The sequence below is a fragment of the Rhinolophus sinicus genome, chromosome X (genome assembly GCF_036562045.2).
Source record: "Rhinolophus sinicus isolate RSC01 chromosome X, ASM3656204v1, whole genome shotgun sequence".
Classification (NCBI taxonomy): Eukaryota; Metazoa; Chordata; class Mammalia; order Chiroptera; family Rhinolophidae; genus Rhinolophus; species Rhinolophus sinicus.
In genome coordinates this window covers 30,696,342-30,718,017 of record NC_133768.1, presented here as the reverse complement: position 1 = coordinate 30,718,017, position 21,676 = coordinate 30,696,342, and the positions used below count along the sequence as shown (strand labels likewise).

The following is a 21,676-nucleotide window of genomic DNA, read 5'->3' as shown; positions in this document are numbered from 1 at the left end:
ATTCCCTTGTAAAGGTTGTTATCTTACCCCTTTCTCCTGGGCCCATCATGGCTGGCCTTCTGCCCAGCAGAAGGTAAAGTGTTTGACTTTTTTGCATCCTGGCGCGTTTGCTCTTGGCTTTGTATTTCTTCAGCTCCTCATTAAAAATAATCAGAAGACAATTTTACATACAAAATGTCCAGAAATGAGAGCAGATTTTCTATTCTCCATTCACTTCCGTACATTAGCACAGAAGAAGTCTATAATAATTGACAAGATGTTCCCATCCTAAGATTCCCAGTCACGCAGTTATTTCTCATCTGTTGAGTTTGTTCCAGAATTAAATAAGGACTAAGATCTGGACTCATCCGTGGGGGGTTTGCTGAGATAAGCTTTCTAGGGATGACTATAATGGGGGAATAATACATCAGCCCTCTACAGGTATTTTTAGAGCAGCGGATGCCGGGTTCATGAGAACTACATATCTCTAGAGACGGAATTCAAGCATGGGATTCTAAAAACAATACCCCAATTTCTAAGCACCTAAGCCAGATTTCCTGGGAGGGTGAGCACCTGTGCACACACCTCATGACTTGACAGTCTATATACTCTGCAAGGTGCTAAGGTTTGAGCGGAGGAAGCAGCCATAGCTAAATGCTTAATTCTGTCTTTCTGTGGCATCAGATCTGATGTTACCCATCTGGGAAACCCCTTCCTTGCTAGTGCCACACCCACAAGTGGCTCCGGAAGCAGTTTCAAGCCTCCCAGCCCTTCCTACCAGACTTCAAAACAAGGACTTTAGTCTCCAGTGTATGAAAGATGAGATACCCTAGGAACAGGCTAGAAGATGCCTGCTCTACCTTACTATACAACATATAAAAAATATCCTCCGAAACACAAGTTTCACTCAATATTTAACCAAATAAATTACAGTTCAAATGCACAGAATAGCATTCTCAGCGTGCGGTGTTCCTTGCATTTGGTGACAATATAATTCTTTATCGAGTGAAACTGACCCGAGTCTTGTCAGGCCATGGAGCATTTCTGGCTCTTCACACTAAATGCTGTTAATGCCCGCACCTCCCAAGTCTTAACACACCCAGAAATGCCTCACTGCACTTAAAAATGCTCCTGTGGCTTGGGAGAGGGAAGCACAGTACACAATATCACCTCTTGGTTGAGAACCACTGGTTTAGAAAAAGTAACATTTAAAAGAAATCTGAAATACATCCTGTTGAAAACAAGGATTGCTTTCACAATGTGACAATGTGAATCATTTAATTCATCTGTTTTGTGTTTCCTTCTTAAAATGTTTAGGAAAATATTGCAAGTGCATTTGGGAAAAGAACTGTCTGTGATGAAGACAAATGCCTCCTTTGAAAACTCAGTGTGTCAGATATATGGAAAATCACTGTGGATTTTACCTTCTACTGACTTCCTCTTTTGTTGTATGAACTACAAATTTAGATGTCATGTTTGGAGATGACCTAAGGAATTCAGGAAATTCAACTGTGTTTATTTGCTACATAATGTAGGAAAGTTATTTAGCCTGCCAAAATGAAGATTAAAACAATTTTGAAACCAAATAGTTACTTTAATTACCTGGATTTCTTCTTAAGATGGACTGCCGGACAACATCAGTGCCTAGAACATTGGCTTGCTTGAAACGCTTCGCCTTTTCTTCAAAAAACCATTCACCGGTTACAATCCTTAGCTGCCTGCTCAAGGGAAAAGGGGAGAACATTGCAATTAGTTATTTAGCCAAATAATTAACTCTCAAAAATTTTAAAAAATTGCCAGTTATTTATAGAGTCTACCTCGATCTCTGGAGTATTCTATGGTGATTATTATGGCCGCTATTAGTTGAATACATGCTATGTCCTAGGTACTGGCTAATTGCTCTTCATACTTAATATACTTTTATCCACATAACAACTCTGTGTAAACATTATTATCCCCATTTTACAGTTGAGGAAACTGAGACTTAGAACAATGAAATGATATGTCTTACATCACATAGCTGGTAAGTGGTAGAGCCAGGATCCCATCCCGGCCTAGGGCTCAAGTTCGTAACCACTGCATTAGTGGGTAAATAATTTTCAGTGGAAACAGTGGGGGACAAGTGAAAGTTTTGAATTACAAAGGAGCCATGATCAGATTCTGTTTTAGAATGCTACTTTGATGTAATATGATGACTGGGTTAGGGTAAAGAGAGAATGGGACAAAGACAAGTTGGCCATGGCAATGATCCAGGCCAGAGGTGACAAGATCCATGTCAGGGCAATGGCAAGACTAACAGAGAGGAGGAGATAAATTAAAAATGTAGGTGGTAGAAGGGCCTGCCTGAATTTCACAATCAATTGAATGCTGAAGGTGAACAAGAAGGATCTTTGACTATCATACCCATTTTTAAGCCCCATCTGCAACAGTTACACAAAGCCTTTAGCCTAGTTGCACAAGCCTGTTTACATTCTCAGAACATGTCCCATAGAGGTGTTGGGACAACAGTGTTCACCTACTACTGTCCCAACACTTCCATGGGGGATTGTAATGGAAAATGAGGTTGAAAAGTAGGATTGAGTCATATAATGGAAATCATTGAATGTCACGCTAAGGAGCTGGGCTGCCATTCTGGAGGCAATGAGGGAAGTCTGGCAGTTTTTCTAAAGTTCAGCTTGGATCATACAATCTCTGTAGCATTATATGGAGAAGAAACCAGAAACAGGGAACCCAATTACGAAGTCATTGCAATAGATGATATAGGAAATGTTGGAGGTGTAAACCAGAGTGTCATAGGGGCGTGAAGTGAAAAGACAAATGTGGATACTTGGTCCACAGAGAATGAGAATCAGTAAGCCTGACATGCTGCCTAAAGAAAAGCAGCTGAGAGTCAAATAGAGATTTCTAGCCCCAGAGTATTATACTCGTGTGATTCAGCAACTGATTGGATTTGAAATTAACAATTGAATCCTAAATATTAAAATCACTCCAGAAAAAAATGCCAAATTGTTCTCCACAGCAATTACCCTGAAATCCTACTTCTGAATGTAGGAGAGACAAAACTAAGTTATATGTGAAGCACAGTTCCTCTACTGGGAAAAGAATGAAAATGTTATCCTTGGAGAAAATTATTCATTGAAAGGAAAGACAACAGCATGTACATCTCAGATTTATTCCCAAATTGCTACATCACATAATGAGACCTATTGAATTAGTTCTAAAACTATTAAAATACACTTATGAAAGATGTCAAATCCAAGATGATGTAATCTACCAAAACCAAATGATTCAATGGGTTAAATTATTTCTTGGATACATCTCAAGTGCTCTACAAACTTATGTATTAATATTTATGTTGAAAATCTAGGTGGTAATTGTGCTATCCTAAATTCTAAAGCTGTCTCCTCAAGGTTCCTGTCCCTTAGTTATTCAACAAAATGCTAATCTAGGTACTGCTATTATTGAACTTTGATAATGGAATTAAAGTTACTAATCAACTGACCTTAAAAGAGGGAGACTGTCCTAGATTATCTGGGTGAGCGAAAATTAATCACTGAGCCCGTAAACACAGAGGAAGAAAGGGAAATCAGATGCTATGATGCTGCAGAATGAGAAGCCAGAGAGATTCCAAATGTGAGAAAAATTTGGCGTGCTAAGACTCTAATGTAGAGGTCCATCCACATGCAAGGACCAGAGAGGCCTCTGGGAGATAAGGCTGGCTCTTAGCCAACAAGGAAATGGGAGCCTCGTTCCTTACAACCATAAGCAATCAGATTCTGCCCACCAAAATGAGCTTGAAAGTGGATTTTTTCCCCAGAGCCTCCTGATAGTATAGGAGCTCAGCTGGCCCTGAACTTGACTTCAGCTTTGTGAACCTTGAGTAGAGAATCAAACCAAGCCAACCCAGACTTCTGAGCTACAGAACTGTGAGATAATACAGTTGTGCTGTTTTAAGCTGATAAACTGGCCATTTGTGACGGTGGCAGTAGAAAACGAACACAATAACAAAACACAGAAATATGTATTTTTAAAATATTCAGCTCAGGAAATGAATTGCACAGATGGTGAGAGGATAAACACAGAAAATTCAAAAGAGCAACAGGGTAGAGGCACGCAAACTGTAGCCTGTGGGTCAAATTTGTCCAACTACCTGTTTTGTATAGCCTACAAGCTAGGGATGTTTTTAAAATTTTTAAATGGTTGGGAAAAATCAAAAGAATGCTTCGTGACATGTGAAAATTATATGAATTAGTTTCACTTGAACATATTCATGTTCATTTGTTTATATATTGTCTCTGGTTGGTTTTCTGCTACAACTGCAAAATTGAGTACTTCTAGCAGAGACCACACGGTCGCAAAGTCTAAAATATTTACTCTCTAGCATTTTATTTAAAAAAAATATTTGGTAAGGTGGGAGGGGGATGGTAGATGAGGGTAAACAGGATCAAATATATGGTGATGGAAGGAGAAGTGACACTGAATGGAGAACACACAATGTGATATATAGATGACATATTACAGATTTGTACACTTGAAACCTATATAAATTTACTAACCATTGTCCCCCAATAAACTTTAATTTTAAAAAAATTGCCAACCTTTGCAATAGCACAAAGAGTTTACACAAAAATAAATTAGAACACGAGGAATAATATCAACCAGTGGCTGAAAATCACCCAATAGTGGCACGTCAAAAATATCGGGTGTTTTTTTTTTTGGTATGTTCTTGGGATGTGGGGTGAGGTGGATAGCACACTAAGAGCAATTTCACATGTGACAGGAGAAAAGTGGGACACATCCAGTCACCATGCCCCAGGAAATGGGTCTCCATATCATCTTTACCATATATGCCTAGAGCTGCCAACACCTAACACAAATAACATCTTCCCAGAATTCTTAGTCACTACCTTTTGCTATCTTTGTAAGAACAGTAACTATAATCCTTTTATTTGCTCAACAGTAACTATAATCCTTTTATTTGTCAGTCAGGTTGCACTTGAGTCATTTGTCATTTCAGAGCTCTATGACATCAGAATCATCTCTTGGGATTATGCCATCTTCTCAGGTCCTGGAGGTAGATGGAAAGCTTAGAAGAATGAGAAAGTAATACCTAGTGAGTGCATACTGTGCACCAAGTAAGGTGCTAGGCACTTTATATATACCTCTAATCCTCACTATAAGCCATAAAGTAGCTATTATTATTCTGAATTTACAGATGAGGAAACTGAAGTTCGCATGGGTTAAATAGCTTGCACAAAGTTATAAAGGTCTTATGGCAGAAATGGGACTTATACTGGAAGTCCATACTCTTTACATTTGGCCAAATTGTCAGATGAGAACTCATACTTGTCAGCTATAACAATGCTTTGAGTAAGGGTGAAAAACAATAGAAGCCAAGGAAAACCGTGTAGCATTTCATATGATGGACTGTGACTGTTTGTGTTCGTGTGAATGTTGGGGGTAGAGTAATAGGAATAAAGGAGGGATGAAAGGGGAAAAAAATAAACATGACATCCAATATAAAATTTATATTGTTCTCTGCCACATCAATCTAATACTTGAAAAATACAAGGCTTGGAATAGATTTTGTGTTTCCTCTGGGTCATACTCTAGAATAACGAGTTTGACTGAAATTAAGTGAGTTATACTCATTATTTGTAATTAATGATTACTGAGTATTCAGAATTTTCTAGACTTTAATTTTAACATTAAACTTCTGGAACGTCAAACTTTCACTTGGAAGCTTATTTAAACATAAAGTCAAGTTAATTTCTCCTTAGATTTATAGGGGAAAATAGGTAATCTTACTCTAGAGAAGAACAACAGTAACTAAAAGATTCAACTTTCTCCTTTTCTTTTATTAACTACTAGAGACCTCTGAGATAAGATATGCTTATTAGATATGCTGATATAAGATATGAGTTTCCTTATTATTCATAAAGAAACAAGTTAGAATTATTTATAAATGTATTCATTACACATCAACTATTTATTGTAGTCCTACTATATGTCAGGCCTTTTGCAAGGGCTAAGGGTATAGACATGAGTGAGACAAACAAGGACCCTGGCATTATGGAGATGATGGTCTGTATTTACTCCTTTCTCCCTTTCCAAACAGGAAAAGTAAAAAGAAATCCCTAGACTCATTACAGTGAAACTGAAGAATGCTGTAGACAAAGAGAACATCTTTGTAGCTACGGAGGAAAAAAAAAACCACATCCAGATTATATACCAAAAATGACAATTAGAATGACAGTTGACTTCCAATAGTAATCATGAAATCCAGAAGCCAGTGAAATGATATCTTCAAGGTTCTGAGAGAAAATAACTAACAACCTAGAATTGTATATCCAAGGGAAATCATTGTTCAGGAATGAGGGTGAAATAAAGAAATTTTCAGCAAAATAAAAACTGAGATAATTTATTATCAATAGTTTCACTAAAGGAACTTCTAAAGACTGTATCTCAAGAGGAGGTATATAAAGCTGAAATATAAAAAGGAATGGTGAAAAATGGAATTAGTAAAACATGGATAAAATCTAAACAAACACTGATATATAAACAAAATTATAATACCTGAATTAAAAAATAAGATATATCTAAAATATAAGACAAAATGTATATACAAGCCAGGAAAAAATATTTGGAGTTTAAGAATATCAAGTTCCTTTTGTGATTTCTAGGGTAACCACTAAAAACCAAAACACATATATAATATTTACACTAGTAGAAAGGATAAAATGGAATGAGAAAAATATATATCAGTCTATAAATAATATAAATAAAAGCAAATATTACAGTAATCACAACAATAGAAGATGTAAATATTGCAGTAATTACAATGAAGGTCAGCAGACAAAACTCTATAGTTTAAGAAAAAACAATGTCAGCTTAAACTTCTAAAATTATATATAGCATATATTCATAGCATGTATACGTATACACAACACAAATATTATGTATATAGCATATATATAGCAAATATTTAAATACGTATATAATTTAAATAGCATCTATGCTATAAAGAGCCTCACCTTAAGCATACGGACAGGAAAAGACTGAAAGTCAAATAGTAGAAAAATATGTACCATGTAAATATTAACCAAAAGAAAATTGATACAGTTGTATTAATAGCAAACAAAATATAAGACAAAAGCATTTCTAGAGATGAAGGGGATCACAAAAAACACCTTCAAATCAGTAAGGAAAAGATTAACCATCTAATGGAAAATTGGGCAACATACACAAATAGCCATAGCACAGAAAATGAACCAAAAAAGGCCAATAAACCTATGAAAAGATGCTCAACCTCATTAGTAATCAGGAAAATTCAAATTCAAATCATGGTAACATATCCATTTATATCTATCAGTTTGGCAAAAATTAAAAATTTTTATGATACTAAGTGTTGGTAAGATTGTGAAGAAAAATAGATGATGTAATACAGAATTGTGCACCTGAAATCTATGTAATTTTACTAACAATTGTCACCCCAATAAATTTAATTAAACAAACAAAAAAAAGATTGTGAAGAAAACTTTTACACAATACTGGTCGAGTTTTTATATTGGTACAACCACTATGAAAAGCAATTTCACATTATCTTGTAAAGCTGAAAATGCTCACAGCATTTGCCTTGCAATTTCATTCCTAGGTACACTCCCCACAGGAGTCTTCTCAAACATTTTTGGCGGAGGTCAAAGTAAGAAATACACTTTATATCACAATCCAGAAAATACACACACACACACACACACACACACACACACTCTTACATATATATATACATTTATAAATTTGTATATATTTACATTATATATTTACATATATTTACATATACGTGTATACTCATTTATTAATACACATACACATAAGTGTCTGTATACTGACATTTTCTATTCTATTTCATTTTTGAATGGAAAACCTACCAATAGAGCATGACCCACAGTGTTAAAAACCCCATCCTAGGGGAACTCTTGTACATGTTTGTCAGGCCATATGTATAAGAATGTCATGGCAGCATTTTTTATAACACTATAAACTGAAACAATATAAGGGTCCATCAACATGAAAATAAATACTTACAGATATTATAGGATGATAGCATAGCAAAGATGAATGTAGTGGTGTTAATATAAACATAGATTTCACAAAAAATGTTGGGCTAAAAAGTCACAAATATATAAATATATATGGTATGATTTCCATTTCTATAGCACTCAAAAATGAAAAATTAGAAAATTTATTACTTAGGAACACATGCAAGTGCAGTAAAACCATAAAGTAAAGCAAGGGAAATAAAAATGCAAAACAAAATGTTCCCCTTCTTCAACTGGGTAACAAATATACTCTTTTTTTATTGTTGTATAAACTGTCCATATATATGTATGATATTTGCACATTAAAAATTCCCTCTAGTCTATACAGGTATGAAAATACCACACCACAGTGAACAAAGCCTTCTAAAGTGAGGGAAGGCTCTTGTATGGAATTAGTAAGTTTTTCAAAATATCATGTCAAGGCAGTCAAAACAGCTTCTTACCACTCCAAAAATCTCTGGATCAATATGGGATTACTCTGATGTGAATCTTTCTCTTGTAGCTAGATTATGAAATTTTGCTAAACTAGGGGTGATTCTGAAATAACTATGTGGCAACTGTCAATACCCATCAGACCAAAGATCACCAGGAACCCAACCTATGGTTGAACAAGTTGAGATTTTTGTTCATTGCAATGAAGGGAAAGAAAGCACATGCTGTGAATAACTATGGGTGTCTCCATAAAAGGGCATTTGAATGGATTTAATATAGGATTTGGGTTTTTGTCAGGTAATTTAGTGGGAAGTTCAAGGGAGCAGAGATATGCTCTGGATTAGGTGATGCCAAGAAGCAGGGACAATGCTATGATTGGTTTCTTAATAAGTTTTATCTAAAAGGAGGGCAGACTAGCAAAGCTGTAATTGGTAAGGAATCAGAAGGATATTCACATTAGACAAGAAAAGTGGATGTTTTATAGCTTATGGATTGAACGGTCACCTCACTTTTGTCTATGCTTAGACAAGATTATGAAGTGTTATTTTGTCTCACTTCATCACGGGTGCAGAGTGATCTTGTGAGATATTGATGTTCTGAGATAGTTTATGTCCAATAGGAGAATACCATGGCCTACCTGTGAGTGCCAGGTCAGCTCCTCACAATGTCACGGCCTATGTGTAAGTGTCAGACCACTTTCTAGATGCCAGGGGCTCTATATTTCTCTTTTTTTGTAACAAAGGACTATAAATTCCCACCTCCTCTCTCTCTCTCTCTCTCTCTCTCTCTCTCTCTCTCTCTCTCTCTATGTCCTCTTGTGTGTGTGTGTGTGTGTGTTCCAACCATCAGTGTTATCTTCTTTGAAGTTTACTGACAGAGACTCAGTTCATCTATTTCAGTTATATTTCATCAATTTCAGTAATCATTACCATCAAAAACAAAAGGTTCCACCTCCTTTAAAAATGCAGCCTCTCACAAGGACACAGAGCAGCATGAAATGTCACAACATGGCATGAATATAAGATCAGCTCATAAATACCATATTAGAAGTATTTCATTTTTTAGTTCCCTGTCACGTAGCTTTTATCTTCGGGGTCTTTCTGAGTTCAAATGGGGTGCTAATTAGGAAAAATGATCACTATGACTGTCTTGGTGTTGACTGGCAACTACTGCAGCTAGCATAATCGTGGAATTTTCTAGGTCTCATTAAGATAGCAAAATGAACTAATTGGCTGTGTCAGAGTCCCTTTTATTCTGTTTCTATAGACAATTTTAAAACTGGATCTACAGCAACCAACTTGTTAGAATCAGAAGGGGTTGGAGAAAATGTCAAAAGCTGCTCGGTGCATTGTAACAGCTAGCCCCTCTCCGTCACTCCTTGCTATAATCGGTTCAGTGCTAGAGCAATAAAATCTCTTTATTTTTACCCAATCCAAGGTAAACGACAATAAAGGCTGTACTTCCAACTGATTAGAGAATGAGTCACTTTCTGACTCATCTCATCTCTTAGAGGTCAGGGTGGAAATTTCAATTTTATGGTCTATTAAACATGGAGACAGCCCGGTGTCGCTACAGCATTCTCTCACAGCAAAGGGCGTTCACTGCCAATAAAATATCATTCACGCTTCCTTTTCAAGAAACACTCCATGAATAGCAAACAAGATATTTCCAATACTGACAGAGTAAGTCTCTGAGATCACACAGACTAATAGCTGGAATATTGGCAAAGTAATCGCCCTGATTTTCAGCTTTAAAAATGAGGAGGGATTTTGATATGTCAAATTAAACACTCATCATGTAAATATCAGTTGTCACAGAAAGATAGAACTGTAAGTTGTTGTCACAGAGGTATAAGAATTACACATTGAAAGCTCTGTTTATTTCTTAGGACATTTTAATGCATGAAGACAGAATTTACTCTATTGATGAGACAATAATGTAATAAACTCACCTTCCTCCTTAGACTGAGAAATCACTGAGGGGAGTCCATGTTTTATTCATCTTTGTATCCTTATTCCCCAATATACAAACACTTTATCAATAAATGTTGTAAGAGGGATGGATGGATCAAGAGACATAACAATGGCTAAGTGGATGGTTGGGTTTTTAAGTTATTGTTTCACCAATAAAAGAAGTATACATGATTCAGATGGTCCATATTGATGTATTCACATCTTCTAGGGAAGGCACAGAACTTTCAATTTGTTATTATTTATTCTTCCACCTTTCTGACAACAACTTATCTTATATTTTTCTGTAAAAACTGGAAATTTGCTCTGTTCAGAGGGCAAATATATTTGGCATGGCTCATGTTTTCTGTTTGGTTTTTGGTGTGTGTGTGTGTGTGTGTGTGTGTGTGTGTGTGTGTGTGTGTGTGTGTATCCCCATGCTTCTGACAGAAGGTAACCACATTTGTTCCATAACTTGCTAAGCCTGAAATGCTTTAAGTGGAATCCTGTCATCTACTCAGTCATTCACTCACTTATTCATCCATCCACCTATTCATTTAACACACATTCATTGAGTAATTACTATAGGTATTCTTTTATGCACTAGAACTACATCAGTGAACATTATAGATAAAACCCCCTGCCTTCATGGTTATGAAGCTTATATTCTAGTGGAGGAAGAAAGATAATAAATAAAATAAGTAAAAAAGTAAGATAAATAAGTAAAATATGCAGCATATTAGTATTAAGGGAAAAAACACATAAAGTGGTTGTATTAGTTTGGGTATGCTATTTCTGTAACAAACAACCTACAAATTCCACTGACTCAGCACATTAAAAGTTTCTCAATATAAAGTAATGTTGATCTGACAAGATTTAGGGGAAATTTTGTGTGAATTAGACCTGCAGTTACCATCCTTACTGACTAGCAGTCGAGTTGATGAGAAAAACTTTCAGTTAGCAATGTGTGAATACATTAGCTCCTTGGGTCCTGTATGGAAAAGTATGCTTCAGTTATTGTAAGTGGCATTTGGAAGTTAAAGACAAAATTCCTCTCTCCATACAGGAGCCTGAGGCAACTCCTGATTGATTGAAGGGCTCATGAGTCATATTCCCTAGTTACTGTGGTCTGAGCAAACTAAGAGTCCAGGGTGTAGAGAGGATGGTCAACAGTAATAGAATAAAAAATGGAAATGATTAAATACTAGGGATCAATATAATAATAATGTATAAGAATTGGGAAAATATTTTGAGAAATTCCTTATAAGTCCTCAGATTCTGCAACTGGAAGGTCTGTCATTTGTTAAAAGTTCCAATTCCTTCTTAATTGCCTTAAAATGGCAAACCTCTCCTTGGCAGTGTCTGGTAGGAAAAGAGCTGGGCGGAGAAACAAACATCTATTCCAATTCTACTAACGCACATTTTAGCCTTTTAGTGTTCTTATTTCTACTATGTATAAAATATAACATCAATTGACTCTCTTGCCTAATAGGTATATTTTGAGACCGTGGAGGACTAGGAGTAACTGTGATCCAAAACCAAATCAGCTCTCATAGGGCCTGAGGCTCCAGTTTCGAAATAAGCTCAAGCCTTGATTTGATAAAGGTAATACTGAAAATCTAATGGCCCCTTGCCCGCTATGAGAAAAATGTATATTCTCAATAGATACATATTATTATACAGTGTCTCACTAAGCTTTACAATTTTTCAATTAGTCTATCAATTAAAAATTATGTTTATGAGAAAATGAGATATGACCAAAACCAAGAGAAACAACAAACAACAGAATCAATCTCATAGGGGACTCAGATAATAATAGAGCTATAATTCATAGACTTTGAAATACAAATAATTTATTCAAGAAATTATAAGAGGGCCGGCCCAGTGGCTCAGGCAGATGGAGCTCCATGCTCCTAATGCCGAAGGTTGCTGGTTCGATTTCCACATGGAACAGTGGGCCCTCAACCACAAGGTTGCCGGTTCGATTCCTCGACTCCCGCAAGGGATGGTGGGCTGCACCCCCTGCAACTAAGATTGAACAGGGCACCTTGAGCTGAGCTGTCACTGAGCTCCCGGATGGCTCAGGTGGTTGGAGCACATCCTCTCAACCACAAGGTTGCCAGTTGGATTCCCGAAAGGGACGGTGAGCTGCACCCCCTGCAACTAACAGCGGTAGCTGGACCTGGAGCTGAGCTGCGCCCTCCACAACTAAGATTGAGAGGACAGCAACTGGACTTGGAAAAAGCCCTGGAAGTACACACTGTTCCCCAAAAAAGTCATGTTCCCCCTCCTTAATAATTTTTTTAAAGGAAATTAAAAGAAAAGAGTGAGAAGGTCAACAGAGAGGTAGAAAATATAACAAAAGCAAAATGAAAATTCTAAAATTGAAAAATCACCATTGAGTTTATGAACTAAAAAGATGGATTTAATAGCACATTAGACATGGCCAAAGACAAGATTAGTTAATTAAAAGACAATGGAAAGAAGTATAAGAGATAGATGAAAGATGCTGAGTAGAACTAAGATATGTATTTGGAGTACCTGGAGTAGAGGAGAGAGAAGTTGGGGAAAAAGCGATATGTGAAGAGACATTATCTGAGAAAATTTCAAATATGACAAAAGACATTAATAGGTGCAGATTTAAGACATGCTAGAAACCCCAAGATGGATAAATACAATGAAAATCAGACCTAGGCATGGTATAGTAACTGTTGAAAACCTGACAGTAAAGGGAAAAATATTAAAGGCAGTCAAAGAAAAAATATCATTACCTTCAAAGGAGCAACAATATAGTGACATCTGATTTCTTAATAGAAACACTAGCCACTAGAAGCAAATAGAATGAGTAATAGTAATACCTTCAGATTACTGAAAGTTAATAATTCCTAATCTAGAATTCAATGACCAGCAAAAACATGTTTGAAAATTAAGAGTGAAATAAAGCCATACTCATAAAAACAAAAATTGAGAGTATCCATCAGTAGCAGAAGTACACTGAAGGAAATACTAAACGGTACCCCTTAGGCAGAAGGACAATTACCCCAGATAGAAACATAGAGATGTAGTAACAAAAAATATAGAGCAATGAAAAGAGTAACTATGTAGTAAATCCAAGTGAACAATGACTATAAGATAACAATAATATCATGTGGGATTAACTAAATTATAGACTGACTGTTTCTGTCCTCCACATAATTCATATGTTGAAACATAATCCCCAATTTAATGGTATGTGGAGATGGAGCATTTGGGAAGTGATTGCTGCCCTTATAAGAGAGACCCCAGAGAGCTTCCTTGAACCTTTCACTGTGTGAGGACACAGTGAGAAGACAACTGACTATGATCCAGGAGACAGGCCCTCACCAGACAATAAATCTGCCAAAAACTTGATCATGGAATTCTCAGTCTCCAGAACTGTGAGAAGTAAATTACTGTTGTTTATAAGCCACCCAGTTGATGGTGTGCTGCTGTAGCTGCCTGAATAAACTAAGATAAAGTGTGTGTGTATGAATAAATACAAATATAAATATGTGTTTGTGTAACTGTATATAGGTATAGATACATATATGGATATTTAAACTATACAACAATAGCACTAGAAGGGGAGTAAAGGGAGTTAAAAGATTTTAAGGTCCTGGTATTGTCTTGGAAGTGCAAAAAGTTCTAATTTATATTAGAGTTTAATAAATAAAGAATGTATGTTGTAACCTCTAGCATAATCATTAGTTGAGTGATAAAATGTAAAAATAACAGAGGAGAAAAATATAATACTTAGACAACCTAAAAGAAGGCAAACAAATGGAGAAAAAAGAACAGAACAGATGGGATGAAGAGAGAGCATGTAAATAGGTGACAGATTTTAAGTAAAATATATGAGTAATGTAATTATTACAAATATCCTAATTAAATTACAACAACTGTTGGACAGGATTTACAACACACACACTCACAAAATTATATACTGCTGACAAGAGACACACCTTAAATATAAGGAAACAGAACAGCTGAAAGAAATGGGTAAAAGAGAATTTACCAAGCATGAACTAACCCAAAGAAAGCTGTTGTAGACATACTAATTACAAACAAGGTAAATTTCAAGGAAAAAATAATAACTAGAAATAAGGAAGGATTTTTCATAATTACAAAGGTTTCTATACACCCATAAAATCTCCCAATCTTAAATATTTAAGTACTCAAGACTATAACTTCAATATATATAAAGCATATATTAACAGAACTAAAAGGAAAAGTAGAAAATCCGTAACAATTACTGAGAGAGGTTAGTATATATCTCTCTTAACATTAGATAGAATATGTAGATAAAATATCAGTAAGGATATGGAAGATTTGGACAACACAATTAACAAATATCATTTAATAGACATATCTAAGATATTCAAATCAACAACTGCAGAATTCATTTTTTTCCAAGGACATAGGAAACATTTAATACAACTGACTATTTGCTAGGTTGAATTTCAAATATTGAAATCATACAGAGTATGTTCTCTGGCCACAGTAGAATTAAGCTAGAATTCAATACCAAAAAGAGATACAGAAAAATCCCCACAAAATTAAAAGTATAGAAAGACAATTATAAATAACTCATGGCTAAAGAAAAAGATCACAAAGGAAATCAGAATATAGAATGAAATGTGTACCATAAGAATAACTGATATAAAAATGTGTGGGATGCACTAAAGTAGTGAAAACAGGAAAATTCAATCCTTAAATGCGTATGTTAAAAAAATGCATATGTTAGAAAAAAGAACAAAGGCTAAAAAAATTAAGTAAGCATCTGCATCAAAAAGCTCTTAATGAAAAATAACTTAAATCTAAGGAAGGTAAAAGGAAAGAAACAAATAAGGAACAAGGCAGAATTAAATAAAGTTGAAAACAAATATGCAATGTGGCAAGAAAAAAAAAAGATGTGTTACCAAAAATAAAAAATAAAACATTTTTCACAGGTGACATGATTATGTATAATAAAAATCTAAAAGGTTTAGGAGAAACTGCTATAATTAATAAGTGAATTTAATAAGACTGTTAAATACAAGGTCAGATGACCCAAGTTAATTACATTTCTATAACTGCATATCAAAACAATTAGAAAAAAATTTTAAAGGACACTGTTTATAATAACAAAAATCAAATACTTAAAAATAAATGTAATAATACATAAGACTTGTTCCAGGAAACTATAATATGTTATTGACAGGAATTAAAGAAGACTTAAATAGATGGAGGGGTACGTAGTGTTTGTAGATTGAGACTAAAATATTGAAAGATGTCAATTCTCCCACAAAACTATCTACTCATGTAATATAACCTCAATAAAAATGCTAGTAAGGTTTGTTTTGTGGAAATTGTTAATTCTAAAATGTATATGAAAATACCCAAGGTCAAGAGTAGCCAGCTCATTTTGGACAAGAACAAAATGGCAAGTCTACTGAATATAAAATTTTACTATAAAGCTACAATAATTAAAATAATGTGACATTGGCATGATATTAGACACATAATAGAGTGGTTAGAAATGATACTTGATTTGTGAAGATGACACTGTAGAACACTGAAAAAAATGACAGGCTTTTCCATGAATATTGCTGCATCAAGTGAATACCCATATTCAAATATAATAATTAATCCTTAACTCACAGCGATACACAAAAATCAGTTCCAAGTATATTGTAAGTCTAAAGGTAAAAGCTAAAACAATAACAATTACAAAAGATCACATAGGTGAATATTTTCATGATTTGGGAGTTTGAGAAAGTTTTCTTTATCAGGACACAGGAAAAATCTCACTAATCATAAAGGAAAAGATGAACAAATCGAGTTGCTAAAAATTACAGATTTCTGCTTATCAAATGGCACCATTAAGGAAATGAAAAGGCAAGTCAAAAGGTGGGAGAAGATACCTTTTTAACACAAGTAGCTGCTTGTATGCAGAATATACAAAGAACTCCTTCCAATTAGTCAGTGAGAGACAGACAATCCAATCGAAACAATAGGCAAGAGACTTGAACTAGCACTTCACAAAAAAGAGATGTTCAGTAAACTGAAAATAGTCTTTTTCATTAGTAACAAAGAAAATGCAAATTGAATTCACTCCGCACCTAGCAAAATTACAGAAATGAAAAAAAAGCACAAAAACCCAGTGCTGGTAAAAAATGTTTTGCTAGTGAGAGGGTAACTTGGCACAACCACTTTGGAAAACTATTTGGCACCGTCTACTGAAATTGAACATACACATATTCTACGACCCAGGAATTGTACTCCCATGTATATATATCCATAAGAAATACATATATATGTACCAAGAGACATGCACAAGAATATTTATAATAACATTATTTGTAAGAGCAGAAAACTGAAAACATCTCAAATATCCATCACTGATACAATGGTATATAAATCCTTGTATATTTATAAAATATAATATCATAAAATAGTGAAAATGAATAGATGACCACTATTGCAACAAAAATGGATTAGTCTCACAAATATAATGCTAACCAAAATAATTTATAAACAAATACACACTGCATAATTCAATTTATATAAAGTACAGACGGTCCCCAACTTATGATATTTCCGCTTACAATGTTTCAAATTTACAAAGGTGCAAAAGCGATACACATAATAAACTGCATGAGATATTTAATGCTTTATTATAAAATAGGCTTTGTGTTAGATGATTTTGCCCATCTGTATGCTATGTGAGCGTTCTGAACTTGTTTAAGGTAGGCTAGGCTAAGCTATGATGTTCGGTAGGTTATGTGCATTAAATGAATTTTCGACTTACAATATTTGTCAATTTACGATGTGTTTATCCAGACATAATTTCATCATAACTTGAGGAGCAGCTGTATAAAAAAATCCATCGCTAATCTATGGTATTAGCAGGACAGTACTTATAATTGGGGAATAAAAAGAGAGTAGTGATTGGGATGAGGAACGAGAAAGGCTTCTGGGATGTTAGTAATGCATTTCTTTTGTCTTTTTTTTTAAATTTATTGGGGTGACAATTGTTAGTAAAATTACATAGATTTCAGGTGTACAGTTCTGTATTACATCATCTATAAATCCCATTGTGTGTTCACCACCCAGAGTCAGTTCTCCTTCCATCACCATATATTCGATCCCCCTTACCCTCATCTCCCACCCCCCACCCCCCTTACCTTCTGGTAACCACTAAACTATTGTCTGTGTCTATGAGTTTTTGTTTCTCATTTGTTTGTCTTGTTCTTTTGTTGTTTTTGGTTTATATACCACATATCAGTGAAATCATAACGGTTCTCTGCTTTAGTAATGCTTCATTTCTTCACCTGAGTCATAGTTACACAAAAATTACGATAACTCGCCAAGCTGTACACTGCTGCTTCTCATTCAGGGGCTATTTCTGCTCTTCAGGGGACATTTAGCAATATCCGGAGGAATTTAACAACTGGAAAGGGAGATGGGTGCTATTGGCATCTAGTGGGTAGAGACCGCGGATGCTGTTAAACATCTTACAGTGCAAAGAGCCCTCCCACCCCAACAAAGAATCCTAATGCCCAAAATATCACTAATGCTGAAATTGAGAAACCCTGTTGTACACTTGTTACTTATGTCCTTTTGTGTAAGTTAACTCTAGTTTTAAAAATGGGAGGAGGGGCACGTGCTTATGTATCCATAAACAAATGAGGAGCTACTCTATTTCCAAGTTTTCCTATTTCTATTTCTTTGCTTCTTGTTAATTTGATTTGTTGTCTTCCAGTGGTCACTAATTGCTGAGAGGGACGAATGAGCCTGGAAAACTGTGTGGAAGCAAAACTGAAATTGAGGAAATTCTGCCTATTTATTTATCATTTCCTCTGTGACTCATTATTTCACTATACTGGAAGGGCTTTTATATCTAACTCTGAAATGCTAAATTAAGGGGGGCAGAATTGGAGAAACCCATTACCCCACACTGAGACAAGTTTTCTAAGAAGTGTCCAGTGCTCTCTCGGCCTTAGCATCATCTTCTTAGATACCTGCGTGCCATGAGAGCCAACTGGAGGAAGAAGCGAATGCGCAGGCTGAAGCACTAAAGGAGAAAAATGAGGCAGAGGTCCAAGTAAACTGCTAGCTCGTGCAACTGTGGAAGCCACAGGAGCAGAAATGAGGAAGGCCAGAAGCCAGGGATACTGGAACAAATTGTTGGACTGCATGCCTAATGTGTAGAACTTCTCAAAGGATCTAGAACATACATCGCCATCTGTTTCTCGTGACCACTTTTTAAGGGACCCAATTTTCTCGTACAAAAATAGTCCTTTGCTCTGGACCTGTGACATCCTGGACAAGTTCTGTTCTCAGCTGTGGCTAAATGTGATGTGTACAATAAATCATCTGTTGTCTTAGCTGAAGAAGGAAAAAAAAAGAAGCGTCCAGGGTCTAATGCGACTTTTGCATTACCTATTTGAGTCACAGATGTATCATGTTAGTTTTAAGTAGAAAGCAAAGTACACTATTGATACTTTTTCTGTGTAGGTATATAGAGAAATACCCAAAGTAAATAATTTGATTTCATAGGAAAATATCCAGCATTACTTTTGCATCCTAATTTTGCAGATGACTAAATGCAGTTTAGAAGGTGAATACAAATTCCACAAAGGCTGTGTTGCAACCCATATGTCAATGATTCCATCAGTGTTCATTGCCCCAGCTCTGTTAAAGGATGTTTGCTAATTGCAGGAAGTACTAAAAGGAATTTACTTATGTGGTACAAAGAATTGAAGATGGTTGCTTAAGCAAAGTAATGCATCCAAAGAAAGTAATATGATAACTTAAATGTTTCTTTTTTGATTGTTTGTTTTAGAACTGCTTATATCAATCTGATGTTGAAACATAGTATGAATTGCTCAATTCAGGATCACTTTTATGAAAAATAATGCAATCGCTGAATATATGACTCCTTAATAGAACACAGTAGTCCTTATTCAGAGACGTTGGAAATGGAAGGTCACTCACTCACTACTAAACTATTTACTTTCTTCCTAACGCAGCCTCTTAACTCCTAGAAGAGAATGAGTTAGTGACTAGAAAAGATAAACCAAACCAAACCAAATCAAACCAACCAACCCACCCAACCTAAAGTGATGCCAGTATCCCCCACCTCAAACACAGAAAAAGAGAGACCAACATGGAGTTAGTTGCCATGAGATGAGATTATTAGGCACCTCCCAGAGTAGAGCGAGATGAAGGGAACTTGGGAGGGAGAAAACATAACAGTTGATGAAGGGGGAGATTTCTCAAAATGATGGAGTTTAGTAGGCCCCGGGAGTAATAGAGACCCTATCATGCATAGACTCTAGCTTAACTGAATTTAGAAAGCAATGATTCTTGACATGCACCCAAGTTTGCACAGTGAAATCCATGGCCACGGCACTCCCACAGGCTAAACACAGAGGTGAATGTAAAGGTGCTCAACCGTCATCTTTTCTCAAGAACTAGGTTTGGAGGAAATTTAGGAACTACTCCAGCTTTGCCCCTCAGCTGATCTGGAGAACAAGCTGGGTTATTTCATACTCATCTTGCAAGTCACCACAAATGTCTCAGCAGAATGGTCTGTGCCTTCTGAGAAGCTATGTGGAGCAAGTGGGCCTCTACTAAGAGAAGAAAGCTCGCGGGTGGTTTTCAGATGCAGAAAAAACCTCATTCTGTGAGGCTTCTAATCACTCTATGTTAGAGTTTATAAAAATAAAAATATTGTGTGTGTTCTCTCTTTCTCTCTCACACAGACACACACAAGCGCGTGCCTTGCACGCACGCGCCCTACCAAGGCATTGCTGAGCCTATGATTGGGCTGTATTTTTAAGTCTACATTCTATCCCTAAGTTTTAAACACTTTCTTTCTTGTCTTCCCCATGCCAATCCCACTAGTCATCAAATGTGGCTTTCCAAGCAAAGGCAAAAAACTCACGCGACTTTAGCACAGACAGTGCACTTCCAGCTGCCATCAAGGCCCGAAACCCGACACTCGCTGCACACTCTTAGAGAGCAGGCCTGGCATGGGTCTCCTCGGTCAAATATTAAGCCCAGGTTTCTCTGACAGTGGACACAGACTCTGCTGGTGTCTTGTTGAGTTTTCCCACTTCTACGTTTTGCTTCTAAGAGCTCATTCTTCAGCTTCCTGGAAGGAGAGAAAAACAATCACTCAAACAACAACAACAACAGAGGAGCAGAACTATCTTTATTTAAGGGATGTTTTCATTTGGAACAATATTTGAAAGAATTAGGGAGTCAGAGCCAAATACGTTCAGAAAATACAATTTCTCCCTCCAGAATCAACAATCTCTTGGCATCGATAGTTGAAAAACATGTTTGTGTTTTATTTTTGAATTTTGGCATCCTTCACGAGCACTACTACTTTACTGTTAGTATTTATTCACATTATATTCTAACTTCTCCAGGATATCTTTGATACTGTGACATTGGAACATAATCCAAATCTAGAGACAAACACAATGCCATGTTCTTTACTTGCCTAGATATACTACATGCGGCAAAAGTGTGAAATAAAATTTGGCAATATGGGTAATTTCTTTAAGCCATCCAAGGAAGAGTCTGCTACAAAAACGTTGCCCACCTTTCCAGATCTAAACACTTTTGCTTGTCCTTTAAGGGTTTCCAACAATTTCCAATGACCTATGGGCTTTGTTGTCAGACATGCCTATGTTTGAATCCAGGTTCCATCATGAACTAGCTGTACAACCTTAGGCAATGATTTACCTACTCAATCTCAGTCTCCTCATTTCTAAAATGAGGGTTATAATTCTTCCATGACTGTTTTTAAGATTCAGTGAGATAATACATATAAAGTTATCAGCATGATTCCTGGCACACAGGTACTAAATAAATGCTATTTCCAAGTCCCTTCTTTTACTATCTGACATGTAATCTATTTATATACACTTCAAAAATAGCTACCGTGTTTCCCCAAAAATAAGACGGGGTCTTATATTAATTTTTGCTCCAAAAGACGCATTAGGGCTTATGTTCGGGGGATGTCATCCTGAAAAACCCTGCTAGGGCTTATTTTCCGGTTAGGTATCATTTTCGGGGAAACACGGTATTCAAAGCGTGGTCCTTGTTCTAGAAGCGCCGGCATCATCTGGGAGCTTATTAGAAATGCAGCAACTCAGGCTCCACCTCAGACCTACTGGATCAGATTCTGTATTTTCACAAAAT

At 36.0% G+C, this 21,676-nt stretch overlaps 1 protein-coding gene across 9 annotated transcripts in view; it reads right to left on the bottom strand.

Annotated features, from left to right (window-relative positions):
* Nucleotides 1–21,676, bottom strand: part of SYTL5 (synaptotagmin like 5) — a 212,820-nt gene that overhangs the window by 59,232 nt on the left and 131,912 nt on the right. For 8 of the 9 annotated variants that reach the window (XM_019747829.2, XM_074323685.1, XM_074323684.1 and 5 more), the window contains exons 3-5: nucleotides 20,409–20,618; nucleotides 1,582–1,697; nucleotides 28–136 (exon numbers count right to left, since the gene is read on the bottom strand). In XM_019747829.2, the coding sequence (XP_019603388.2) occupies nucleotides 28–136; nucleotides 1,582–1,697; nucleotides 20,409–20,618 (435 nt within the window). The remainder of the gene's footprint in view (nucleotides 1–27; nucleotides 137–1,581; nucleotides 1,698–20,408; nucleotides 20,619–21,676) is intronic. The other variant, XM_074323688.1, reaches the window with a different exon arrangement.